General features: G+C 49.2%; 1 protein-coding gene across 1 annotated transcript; it reads right to left on the bottom strand.

Annotated features, from left to right (window-relative positions):
• Positions 1–534: 534 nt before the first annotated feature.
• Positions 535–11771, bottom strand: LOC149337609 (uncharacterized). Its single transcript, XM_089554469.1, has 3 exons — positions 10419–11771; positions 9662–9839; positions 535–650 (listed from the first exon to the last, which is right to left on the bottom strand). The coding sequence occupies exons 1-3, from the start codon at positions 11769–11771 to the stop codon at positions 535–537; spliced, it is 1647 nt and encodes a 548-aa protein (XP_089410595.1).
• Positions 11772–13358: the final 1587 nt, after the last annotated feature.

Here is a 13358-nt window from a genome sequence, read left to right as displayed (position 1 = left end):
CGCCCTGCCAGAGGCACGGCCGAACATCTCCTGTGGAGCTGCCCTACCTTTGACGCAGCACGGGAGAGAGCACTCAAGTCCCTGGGCGGGCTTCGACCTGGAACCCTGCAGGAATGGGTCGATCCGCCATCGCACATCGGGCCATCAGACGCACTCCGGCTCTGGCGAACTTTTCTTTCCTACTTCAAGGAAGATGAAGGGACAGGCCATCACTTCGCGGAGCCGACCTCGGGATGACGCTACCTCGAGGAAGAAGTGAACACCGGTCCCCCACCCGCATTCCGACCTTCACCCCCACCCTCACCCCCACCCCTAACCACTCCCCCACCTCAACCTCCATGAAGCACCTTAGTTCTGCCGCAAGGTATCGGCCTACTAAATGCAGAAATAAAGATGTTTTAAAAAAAACTCTCGCTGACATTGCTTTCAGTGTACGCCAAAGTGATGCGTCAATCATGGGACATAGTGCCACCCTACGTCACCTTTGCGTACCATACAGCGGTACAGGAAACGACCAACATATCGCCGTTCCGCTTAGCTCACGGCTTCGAAGTAACCACGTTGCTGGAGCCCATTTTTCTCCATCTGAATGACGACAGCCTTCATACTGATGTTCACATCTTTCTGGTCCTCGCCGTAGAGGCTGTCAGCTGCAAAAGGTGCGAATGCACAACCAATCACACCGGGATGAACACCGCCATAACCTCCGACTCCGTGGTGCTCGGTAAACAACTTGCGACCGCGTGTGGGTCTGGGTTCCCATTCGCCAACTAGCGAAAAGCTAATGTGCTGATACTTTCGACTGTACCGAGCGATAATGCCACTTGGAAACTTAAACTCCGGGGTCACTGCTGGAGGCTTTCAAACGTCGCGACGATCCGTGCTCGCTGAGCCACGTGACGAAGAATTATTACGACTGGTATTGAATGCTTTTTAAGTGTATGAAAATTTTTATCCTAACTCTTTAAGCATCGGGACGACACTTATTATTCGCTGCGGCCAATGACACAGCTCCCTCCTCGTCTTCGCGGCGTGCTGTTCTCGAGCGTCCCTCTCCCCAAACCGAAGAAGCTGAAGTGGGACCTGGGCAGCTGACGTTCAGCCGTTCGCCACATCAGGCCGCCCGCGTCTCTGTGGTCTTGCTTCTTCTCTAGTCTTTGTCCATAAGCATTTGTTTACCCGTGTCATTATCACGTTGCAAGCGTCACTAAAATCTGGAAGCCTCTTCTCCCTCAAATTCCTCTTCCACTGAGCTTTTAGTGATGAACTATCCTTCTGCAGCGATCACAATTTGCAAGCAGAGAGCATATAAATAGGTCCTACAAACTTTAGTCTAAGGATCAGAACAAATGTTTCTCATCATGGCTGTACTGTAGCATGACAGCACGAGAATTGGCTCGTGATTTGGCCCACCTGATTGTAGGAGCTGGCACAGACTCCTCCCGAAAAACGTTACACAGCATTGAAGAGCATCCTTACTCTTGTATTCAGCTGGTCGTGCGGTATTACCACAACTTCTTTCTTTTTTTCGCGTGACCACTGTGGAAACCGACGCAGTTTTGTGGGATGATGACCTAAGCACTCAAATAGTGACTGCGTACTGCATAGACCGAAAGGAAAGTGCAATCATTTACACTTTGCCTAACGAGGTCAATGAGAGGCTAGGCCGTGCGGCTGTCTTCACACCTATGGGTTCATAAATAGCCCGAACCTGAGCCTTTTCTTTGCACCCAGATGGTAGGAGCGCATATTTGTTTTGAGGAATCTAATTTCACGGCTATTATAAAGTGATAGAATCAAAGGAATATAGACGACTAATTTTAGTTCCGCGTTTCCGTCCCTGTAATGATCCAATAGACATTACAATACGTACGTAGATGACCATGTGGTAGTCACATACGGAGCTAATAATGCTTAGATTTTTTATCTCATACTGTTTCCGCTTCATCAACCGAATGATGGCTAGGAGGGCAAAGGTAGCTTTAGGACATCTAGGGCATGAAAGAAAGTTCGGTATTCGATAAAGCCCCTGATACCTCGTTCATTATCATCCTGGCTTTTGAAGCAGGCTGGCGTAAGAGTTGTGAATTAAAATTATGTACCAGTGATTTGCTGCTGTTTCTTTCATTCTTCAGGAGCCATAAACCAACCTTTTACATAACAGCTATCGTTTGGTTGATCAAACCCAAACAGCATTAAAATAAATTTAATTATAAATTACTTGTCGGTTGCACGGGAATACCAGGGAGTGATCCTTGCATACTAATGTCTAGTGCATCAGTTCAGAGAAAGCACTCAAGCAAAATTTGATGTCATAGCCCTATAATTTAGCTGTTTCCGTATGTACTGAAGCAGCGTCTTTACTAATTGTGTGAAGGAACTGACAGAAAGAAAATTATTACTACAGTCGGGTACTTCCATCTCTGTAAAAGTATGCATTAGTAGGTGTCAAAGTTTCTTCGTCTGTTAAGAGTCTTCCCCAACAACACTGCCTATTTTGCGGCACTCATCATGTAGAGCTATCATGCAGTGCGCACGAATTACTAAAAACCTGTATTAGATATTAGCCGATTTTCTAGGTAAGTAATCGTTGCAACTTCCTTTGTTGGCCTAAGCTGCTTCACTTCTGCGGATACGTTGCCTCTAGATCTAGCAGCTTCAGTGAGGTGTCCCTTTGTTTGCCGGGCAATGTGCCCCTTGAGTGCTGTGCACAAGGGTGATGCAGTGTGTACGGGCTTCTATCTCTCAGGTGAGCAAATGTGATGAGGACCCAGTTTCGGGGGCTTATTTTTCGTAGTGCTGTTTCACTTATAGATAGTTAGATATCAGTAAGCTGGGCACCACCTTTTAGCAGTGACCTTCTTCAGGCCTGCTGCTACACAAGACAACTATCCTGGATACTCAACAGCCTCAATACTCTGTTTCAAACCAAAGGCTGTACATATTCCACCCGAGACTTTGGATTGCAAAGGTATAATTGGCTCAGAATCTGCTCTGAAGCAGTGGTGACTTGACTATTGTGTTCTTTCTGCTGAGCGGCAGCAGATTATCAAAGTTCTGTTGGACAATAAAGGCCTGTCTGTCTGCTCCAACCCGAGAACCAAAAATAAGACTCCATAATAATGGTGTGCTTAAATTATAGACTATTGATGCAGTGGTCCCTAACATGTTCTAGAGTAAGCCAGGACTCTTAGGTATGGCAGTCTCCAGCTTGCGTCTGACTTTCGAAGGGAACTTCGGACAGTTCACAAGAAGCGCAACATCTTTTACAAATGTTTTGCGCTAAATTGACGTTCACAGGAAAATGTCGAGACGATAGGACAGAAGTGCATCTGCGCTGACCGATGCAAGATCGATCCCTCGAAGCAAGATCGATGCTGGATCGATTCCGGTCCAGCATAGGCGACGGGATTATGGTTGCTTAAGAAGAGAGAGCCTCGCTTCAGTAGTTTCCCGTTACTCATGAGCTGTAAAGCGGCATCTCGCTCTGTTCTCGACTCGTCGTGATGCTGTCACATGAAGGACAAAGAAAGAAAGAGTGAATGTCTTAAGGGATTTTCTACGTTTTATTTTAAGCGAAAGCCTTGAATGGCGCATACTCTCGTCCGTTAACAAAGCGTGTCACACGCGTTTCTCTGGAACTAAAAAAGATAGAATAAAACCACTGGTTGCCTCAGAGGAGGAAAAATGAACCTAGAAGCCAAGTTTGATGACAGTAGAGTAATTAGTTAACTAGTTATAGGCAAAAATGGCGAAATTGAGTCGAAATAGCGTGGTCGTCGATATAGCCACGGGAACGGTGTGTCGCCACTTCCACCGGAAGTCGTCACGGCATAGTGTCCTCGGCTTTCGCTTCTCACCACTTCAGTTGCTAGTGTCCGCGAAATTTTTGTGTGCCTTCTCGCTGGAAAGTGAGCTTATTGCCATTTTCTCGTTTCCCAAAGGAATAACGTGACGCACTCCTCATAACTTTATTAAAATACTAAAATCTGCATAAAAAGTAACCGCTATCAAGGCGGTTTGTTAGAACCACTTTACTGGAGGAAACTTCTTCCTTGCCAATGATCTTCAACTTACCTTGTAATCAGTACTAACTGAATGTCCCACGACCATACTGTGATTTGAGTTTCGTTTTCTAGGTGCGCCGTTATTGACAACTGAACTGTTCCAGGAGCTTTGGTAGTATCTATAGTTGTTTTCAGGTGGCTACAATTGATCCTTGTCGTCGATGACTAAGCCAGGATATTAACAGTGTCTCCACCAACATGACCATATGTCAAAAAGACGGTGCACATACAACTCAGCCGACGTAAGGCAGAACAAGTAGGCAATAAGATGACCTGATGTGCAGACGCAGATAGTTCATCAGAAATTGGTAAATCCGAGATTTATCTTTGTCCTGTCGTCTGAACACCCCGCCGTGCCTGTCCCCGCCTCCACTCTTTTCTTTAAATCCGCTGTTTTTTCCAGTTTTTTTTTTTTTTGGGGGGGGGAGGGAGGCGGGCCTGCAAAAGGACGTTGAAAACTACTGTTCACGCATTATGTTCGCATATTGCCTGCCTTTCTTGGGCTTACAGGGCTCACACAAGACTTAACTAATGGTTATCATACAGAGACGGCGAATCGGTCTGTGAAGGCAGTTTTGTCCTTGTAAATCAGTACAAGCGCAGGAGGAAATTAACATACACCCCCCTCGATAAATGGTTGTTTACCTTATTTTACTGTTTTTCTGAAAAAGAGCTAAACGACAAACGTTTGCTCCATGGAATACCGCATGGTTTAACGCCAAAGCTGCTCGGCTCCTACAGAACGGGTCAAAACGTGGTTTAGGGGTGGCCTTAGCCACCGCGTCATTGTATGGATATCGAACTGCGTGACTGAGCTTCCCCGCCGCCAATACTCGGGATGACTCAAACTGCACCCATCATCTTATCCAAAGAACAATTACCATAACCGTAAGCCTTTCGGCATGCTGGAGTCTCAAATGGTGACATCGGCGTGGACAGCATTGTGAGATCTTCCGCATAACGGAATGCAAACCTTGCTATCTGCCTCAGTTTGGCCATGTCTGCCCGAACCGACTCGCTTAAGATGGAAGTTGGTGATTGGATGGCTGCCTCGAGTTCGATTCATCGCGATGGGGATGGAACCTCTCGCGTTGTGATCGTGTTTGCACGGTGGCTGATTGTTGTTATGCCCGGGTGACCCACCCGGATTCCAATTCTGCAGGACGCAAAATTTCTCCTGCAAACGCCCCCTTTAACAAGCCCCGGAGCTGCTCCGCACGGCAATGGTGCCCTAGCGCTTCCTTAACAAGCCACGGTGCTGCGCCTCAAGACAGCAGCGTCCTATGGAGAAGTATCGGCGAGCAACATGCCCGAACATGCAGACAGCTCCGAGACAGCGAGGCGCCGATTTTCCTTTCCTCTGGAAGTCACCGCGCGCGGGAAATTTGAAGGGAGTGGCCACCGCGGTCGCTGGTTGGACCTGCCGTCAAGTGCTGCCTTTGGTTTAGACCGTTTGAGGGACAACCGTTTCTAGGGCTTCATAAGCCCTAACGCTGCGGCTTGTAAAGGAGAGACCAACCCACCATGAGTCGAGTGCTGCCCACGAGGAGAGTGGGATGGTGTGACGCGTTGGAGTCTTGGCGGTCGTCGCTGTGCGAGAACAGTCCCGTTTTCTGTTAGCTGTCGGCCCCCGTGCCGATCTTGTACACAATGGCCTGTATATAGTGTATAAAACGTTTCTTTCTTAATCTCACCGACGCCTGACTCAGAGTCTTCGGTACCGCCAAGAAACAGGTCACGAAACAGGTGGCGAGCGATACGGGACCCCCTCTATGGCACAACAGTATGCAATACTTCTCGCCATTCAGTCTCTTCACTGGCTGCTGTGTTTGCAGCAACTACAAATGTCGTATTAGTGCCGTGGGAAGCAGCTCTTGTTCGAAGAAATTCGCCGTAACAAGTACTGAGGTTCGATGATACAATGGTGCAGCTCTTCCTCACTTATGACATTCCTGTTTGTTTGCTGACCCGGCGATACGTTGCGACAGGAGTAGAGGACAACACGTTCATCAACGCTACCCGTTTATTCACAGTTATATTATAAAGTGGCCGGCAGGTACTCCCCGTAAAAGCTGAAAACTCAAACTCTCAAGCAGGTCGGAGTTCATACCAGGCAGGATCCCCGTCCGTCTTAGACTATTCCACAGTCTAACACACAAACTACAAGCTTAACACTACGAAATCAGGCCAGAAACCGCCACCAAGCGAGATATCTGCCTCCCGCTCTCTAGGGGGCCGGAGTCTGCATCAAGCCGAATCTCCATCAGCCCGAGTCATGTCCGGATCGTACCGTCTAGTTTGATGTAAAGTCGGTCGGTTCATATACTTCCCTCAGACAAACAATCATTTGGCCGAAATCTTAACATCCTGCCTGTACGAACAGCCGGGCTCTCTAGCTGTACTTGCAATACCGTCGTCGTCGCCCCCTATCCGCGTTCACACGCGTTAAATTGCTAGCCCCTCGCGCTGTGGGCTGAAAACGCGGTCTTGACCATCTTCCACTCGTGCGATTTGAGAAGAGCATGCAACAAGCCGCACGAAATGACGGGAGATTGGAAGCAGCGAAACTCAGTTATAAGACCGAATGCTATCGCAATGCCATCAGGTAATGGTAATTTAGCGGCCTATAAACTTTTTTCTTCTGTCTCTTCTGTCTTCTGCACTTATTATAACTTCGTGGTAAGTGCTACTGCATCGTTTTCTAAATATCCTTTGCGTTTATTGGTTTCTATAGACAACACGCAGCAACGCGCTGACTCATTTTAGCTCTGCATCTAAATAACAGTGACTTGTTATAAGCGCAGGGCACATGTATGCATGCAGTGTGTGCCACAACTAAAGGCACAGTGATGTTTTTGTACACACCTCGTAACTGTCTCGGTTTTGTCTGATATATTAACTCAAAACGCGCACACACGCGCACGCACGCACACGCGCGCGCACACACACGCGCGCGCACACACACGCGCGCGCACACACACGCGCACTCACTCACACGCGCACTCACTCACACGCGCACTCACTCACACGCGCACTCACTCACACGCGCACTCACTCACACGCGCACTCACTCACACGCGCACTCACTCACACGCGCACTCACTCACACGCGCACTCACTCACACGCACTCACTCACACGCACTCACTCACACGCACTCACTCACACGCACTCACTCACACGCACTCACTCACACGCACTCACTCACACGCACTCACTCACACGCACTCACTCACACGCACTCACACACACTATAAGCATATAGCCTCTCGTTCAATAGTGCCTCGAGGGCTTGCCTTATATGGTTATTACTAAGTCATATGGCAAGAAGTTGCCGACCAGGAAAAGCAACTCGAGATTTAAAACAACTATTATTCAGGGTGACGATGAAGGAGAGTACACAATTTGAGGGTGACGGCGAGGGAAGGATAGAAAATTTTGTGAAATGTGTGGTGTCTGGTTCAGACCAGACGCATGACACCGGACCACGCAAGCGCAGTATGCAGAAACACTCCCCTTTATTCGTCACAGTGAAGCCACTTATATGGGAAATCATATTGAATGACGATGACGATATGTACACTGAAAGAAACGAAACTGAAACAAGAAAGAATACAACATCGCCTCCCGCTTGAAAATACAACATAGTAATTTGCAACAACCAAAATAACACGAACTAAACACTTATTATTCAGGTAAAGAAAACCCAAGTCTTTCTACAGGTCGGCGTACCCTAGTGCTTCGACGCAAAGGTTGCTCCACCGAATCCTCTAAAGGAGCAACCACTTCTTCAGTAACTTCAGCCCTTGTTTCCGGCAATCGCAACAATTCACCCTGTTCAGCGCCTGCGCGGCTTTCAGGCCCAGCGGTACCCGAGTAGTGATTAGGCAATTCCCATGCCCATTGTTCTATTGTCTGCGATTGATTGCAGGGAACCCGAACTAGTTTAGACGCGTTCCAGCAACGACCGTCGCTCATCAAAAAGCTATTTTTGCCTTTTCTGCCGACAATCTTGAAAGGTCCCATGCAATTTACCGACGCTTTCCCACCGCCTGCTGGCTTGCGTACACGAACGAAGTCCCCTACTCTAAAGGCTGGTCTTTTCGCACCTCGTCTCCTGTCCGTATACTGTTTTGCATACATCTGCTTCGCCTTAACCCTAGCAGGAACATTCGAACCGGCATGGACACCCTCTCTTGTCGGCAAACCCACTGTATTGAGTCTTGTCCTTGGCTGACGCCCGTTCTCAACTTAGCTGGCGACACACCCGTTGTCGCATGCGGCGTGGACCTATATATGCCGAGATAATCAACCACAGCAGCCTAGAGGGGCCGTTGTTTCAATCGGGCAACCTGCATGAAATCTTTCAGCACGCGATTAAAACGTTCAATCGCGCCGTTTCCCTGTGGATAGTACAGAGAAGAACAACGATGCGCAATACCCCTCTCTCTCAAGAATGTTTCAAACATTTGCGATCTAAACTGAGGCCCATTATCTGTGACAATTTCTTCCGGATAGCCTTCTCGGCTGAACACAGTCTGCAAAAAATCGACCACACTCTGTGACGTTACTGTAGATGAAAAGGCAACCTCAGGCCACTTGGAATGATAATCGATCAGCGATATCATATACCTACAGTTTGAAGGGGCCAAGTCAATCGGTCCCACTATATCCATTGCTAACTTCTGCCATGGTAGCGCTGTAAACGTCACCGGCTGCAGCGGTGCAAACGAAGGTTTAGCGGACTTGTCCGCGGCCTGGCAGATATGAAAAAAATGAATTGCTTCTTCTACCTGTTTATTCAAACGCGGCCACCAGTAAAGATCACGTAGTCTCTGCTTCGTCCTCACAATTCCTGGGTGACCTTCGTGCGCAAAGCCAACCAGGAGCGAGGTTAATTCACTCGGAACAACTACCTGGTCGCCGCGCATCAAAAGGCCATCAACGAAAGAAAGCTCTTCCCGCACGGTAAAGTACGGCATTACTTCTGCTGGCAAAGCTTTTCTAGGCGCCCAACCATGTACCACGTGCACAACAACCTGTTGCAGTGTGCTGTCTGCAGCAGTGGCCACCTGCAGCCGTTCCTTTGTTAGGCACTCTGATACAACGGACAAAATTTCTTCCTGCATCGTCTGCTGCGAATCACAGTTAAGAGGTAGGCGTGAAAGCGCATCGGCCACGACATTTTGCGATCCCTTTTGGTACTCTATGTCGAAGTTATAATACAAAAGTCGAGCTGACCATCTGGATATACGCAAAGGTCGGCGTCCTGTACCGGCAGCGGAAAGTAACGTCACCAGTGCCTGGTGGTCCGTACGTAACAAAAATTTTCTACCCCACAAGTAGACGTGCCAGCGCTCGCACGCGAAGACACAAGCAAGGGCCTCCCGTTCCCCAGCGGAGTACTTCGCTCAGCAGGAGTCAGGGCACGTGATGCGAAGGCCACCGTGCGTACGCTGTCACCATCGCGTTGCTGAAGAACGGCTCCCAGACCCTTATCAGAAGCATCAGTCGTAACAATTACATCAAGGTCTGGGTTAAACATCTGTATGACTGGGCTTGAAGACAAAGCTGTCTTAACAAGCTGGAAGCTACGCTCAGCCTCATCGTCCCACGTGAACTGTTGACCAGACCGCAGGAGCCTTCTAAGCGGCTCGACGAGATCAGCAAATCGCGGCACAAACCGAGCATAGTAACCAGCGAGACCCAAAAATGACCTCAAAGTGGCAACATCGTGAGGAGCAGGCACTTTGACAATAGCGCAAACCTTAGACTGCAATGGTGTGAGCCCTTTTGAGCTCACCGTATGCCCTAAAAAGGATAGTTCTGAAACAGCAAATGTGCATTTCTGGTTGAGCTTCAAACCTGAATCACCAATGCGTTTTAGCACCTGATGGAGATTCTTGTGGTGCTCCTCACGTGTCTTGCCCCACACAATCACATCATCCATGTAACAAAGTACGCCTTTACAATCTTTCAAAATATGCTGCATCATTCTCTGAAAGGCTGAAGGGGCAGATGCAAGGCCAGAACACACTCTCTTAAAACGAAACAATCCTCCGTGTGTGATAAAGGTGGTTAGTCCCCGACTTTCCGGAGTCAGTTCTAGCTGGTGATATGCCGACGCTAAGTCGAGCTTTGAGAAGCACGTTCCTCCAGCTAGTTCATGAAGTAATTCCTCTGTATGCGGAAGAGGAAAAGCATCGGAAATTACTGCCTTGTTCACTTCACGTAGGTCCACACACAACCTAATTGAACGGTCCTTCTTCCTCACGACGACGATCGGTGAAATCCACTCCGATGCGTCGACAGGTTCAATTATATCTTCGGCTAGCAGGCGCTGTATCTCTACCGATACCTGTTGCCGTAGCGTGAGCGGCAGGCGTCGGAGTTTCGCAACGACTGGTTTCACAGATGAACGGCAGTTAACATGGTGAACAAAGCCTTTCACATGCCCTAACTGTTCCGTGAACAAGTGCGCAAACTGGTGCGTAAATTCTGAAGGCAGAGAATCAGGGCATGTCACCTGGCAGCAATTCAAGGTTGAGCCGTTGATAGTGATTCCCAGGCTCCGAACGGCATCAAGCCCCAGCAGCGAAGTGCCCTTGGTTGTGACATGAAAAAGCACACTGGCTCTGTTTCCCTTGTAAGATACTTCAGCAAGAAAGCAACCGCTTAACTTGATTTGTTCTCCGGAATAGTTGCACAAATTGGCAGTCGGCGGTCGTAATGAGTACGTGTCGGCTAGATATTTGTGGTAGTGCTCTTCACTGAGCAAAGAAACCGTAGCGCCTGTGTCGACAATCAACGACAATCTTATCTTCCCGATAGAAATGTTGGCTCGAATATCTTTCGCCGACGCATTACGGTCACCGATTTGAAGTACCGTGACGGCGTTGGCCTTCTCGGGCTTTCGAGCGGCATATTTCTTTTTCTTCGATTTGCACATGCTTGAAAAGTGACCAATTTTTCCACAAGAGTGGCAACGCTTGTTCCTCGCCGGACATGCAGTCGAGTTAGCCATATGCGATGACGAGCCGCACCTGTAGCAACTTCCTTGCTCAGCGTCTGACCTTTTTCGCACATCTTGAATCTTGTTCACAGTGCTATGCGCGAATTCCCCGAGCTCTTGTTGTGTGTGCTCAATTTGCTTCCCGATGTCAACAGCACGCTGCAATGTAAGCGAAGACCCTTCATAAAGCATGCGTTCACGTGTTATTCGTGACGAAGTGCCTTCCAGTAATTGGTCTCGAATCATACTATCGCTAGCACTGCCAAAATTGCAAGTAGACGCAAGGTCCCGAAGACTGTTTGTAAACGCTTGAAATGTCTCACCAGGCAGTTGTCGTCTTTGGCGAAACCGGCGCCGCTCCACCAAATCGTTCGTAGCGCTCGCGAAATGCGTATCCAGTGCAGCAAGCGCGTCCTTGAACTGGTCCGCCTCTTCCTCCTTGTCCCTCTTGTCCTCGGCCTTGGCGTCCGCAGTCACGTCTGCTCCTTGTGCAAGGATGCTGTGGAATATGCGCTGTCCTTCAACCCCGAGCGAGTTTAGCAGAATTGCCTTGCAACGCTTCGGCTTCAGTTCATCGCCGCCAATGGCCTCCAGGAAATTCAGGAATACGCGTTTCCACTGTTGCCAAGGCACAGCCGGGTCACCGGGTGCAGGCAAGAAAGGGGGCGGTGCTGGGAAACACCCGAGTGACATGGCTCTGATACTGATCCTCGCAATATGTGGTGTGAGCAAATTTCGCTTATCTGCGTTCCTGCGCACCTCCGGCGTTCCTGCGCACTTCACTTCACTTCACTTCACTTCACTTTAATACCTTAAAGACCCTCGTTAGAGGGTATTACATAAGGGGTGGGGCACACAGAAATGAAAAACAGAATGACTAACAGATAAGTTGAAAGTTATACAAATATAAGATTATCACTGAGCAAGTACACGCGTGATTTCTTCAATGAACAATGATTGGCATGTGATAGCAGCAAGTTCTCGGGGAAGGCCGTTCCAGTCGTTCGCGGTCCGGGGGAAGAATGATGAAGAAAATGTAGTGGTGCGGGCGCGAGGTCCTGACACTTGCTGCTGGTGGCCGGTGCGGAGGGAGATGCGTGGTGGTGGTGCGCAGATGTAGGGTTCCTGTCGTAGCTCAGAGTAAAAAAACTTGTGAAACAAACATAAACTAGCAAAGTAGCGGCGATGAGCAAGGGTAGGTAGGCTGGACTGTGATTTGAGGGATGATATGCTGATATCATCCTCCGGCGTTCTTGCGTTACTCCTGGCCGCCGATGAGATCGTGGCTGCAAGGGCTCCGTGTCGCCTTGCACCGTAGGCGGTTCATCCTCGTCGCCAATATGTGGTGTCTGGTTCAGACCAGACGCATGACACCGGACCACGCAAGCGCAGAATGCAGAAACACTCCCCTTTATTCGTCACAGTGAAGCCACTTATATAGGAAATCATATTGAATGACGATGACGATATGTACACTGAAAGAAACGAAACTGAAACAAGAAAGAATACAACAAAGTGATGGTAAGGAAGGGCCATGGATTGAAAAGTGGGGGCGAGGGAGGAAAAGTAAAAATGAGGGCATTTGCCAAGCTATTTGTGTAAGTCACCGATCGGTCAACTTGTATAAAAAAATTGGCTGTGGCTTAGCTTGGTTAAGCCTGGTAATTGCGAAGCAATACGTGGTTCTGCTGCATCTTGAGCTCGTCGCTTGGAAAGCCGTTCTTCTCGTTCTTCTTCTGTGTCCGTAGCTCGCTGATGCTTTCTCTTTGCAACCAGCCGAAGCGTATAGGCTGGAGGCGGCATCTCATGGGCTTGACGAGAAGAGCGCAGCCAGACCGCGGCCGTGGGTATGCGCCGCGCAAGGCAACGGCATGAGATGGAGCACCGTTTTTAAGGAGACGGTATGCCATCACATAGCGCGCAGCGCCCCTGGTGAGAGGAGCGGGAGGCAGGCCACGGCCGTGGCTATGCGCCGCGCAAGGCGACGGTGTGAGATGGGGCCCCGTTTTTACCTTGGTTTTTACACAGATGGTATGACGTCACATAGCGCTCAGCACCCCTGGTGAGAGGAGCGGGAGTCAGGCCGTGGCTATGCGCCGCGCAAGGCGACGGCGTGAGATGGGGCCCCATTTTTACACAGATGGTATGACGTCACGCAGCGATGTCACGCGAAAGATCAAGCGTGGCTATGCGGCCGCGGCACGGCACGGGCTGAGGTGGTAGCGAAAGTAGTATTGTGTCGCAATAAAAGAAGGCAGGTTTTTGGACTGCACATAGTCA

This window comes from Amblyomma mixtum, chromosome 7, assembly GCF_055824585.1.
Source record: "Amblyomma mixtum isolate Tamu chromosome 7, ASM5582458v1, whole genome shotgun sequence".
In the NCBI taxonomy this organism is placed as follows: Eukaryota; Metazoa; Arthropoda; class Arachnida; order Ixodida; family Ixodidae; genus Amblyomma; species Amblyomma mixtum.
This window is presented reverse-complemented; position numbering and strand designations above follow the sequence as displayed.

Excerpts from the sequence above, each read along its gene's own strand:
- LOC149337609 (XM_089554469.1), bottom strand. The coding sequence starts at position 11,771 with ATGTCACTCGGGTGTTTCCCAGCACCGCCCCCTTTCTTGCCTGCACCC. Across the intron at positions 9,840-10,418 it reads CGCTACGGCAACAGGTATCG|TCTAAGGTTTGCGCTATTGT; the intron begins GTAGAGATACAG and ends ACACCATTGCAG. Across the intron at positions 651-9,661 it reads GTGGGACGATGAGGCTGAGC|CTGACAGCCTCTACGGCGAG; the intron begins GTAGCTTCCAGC and ends CACCTTTTGCAG.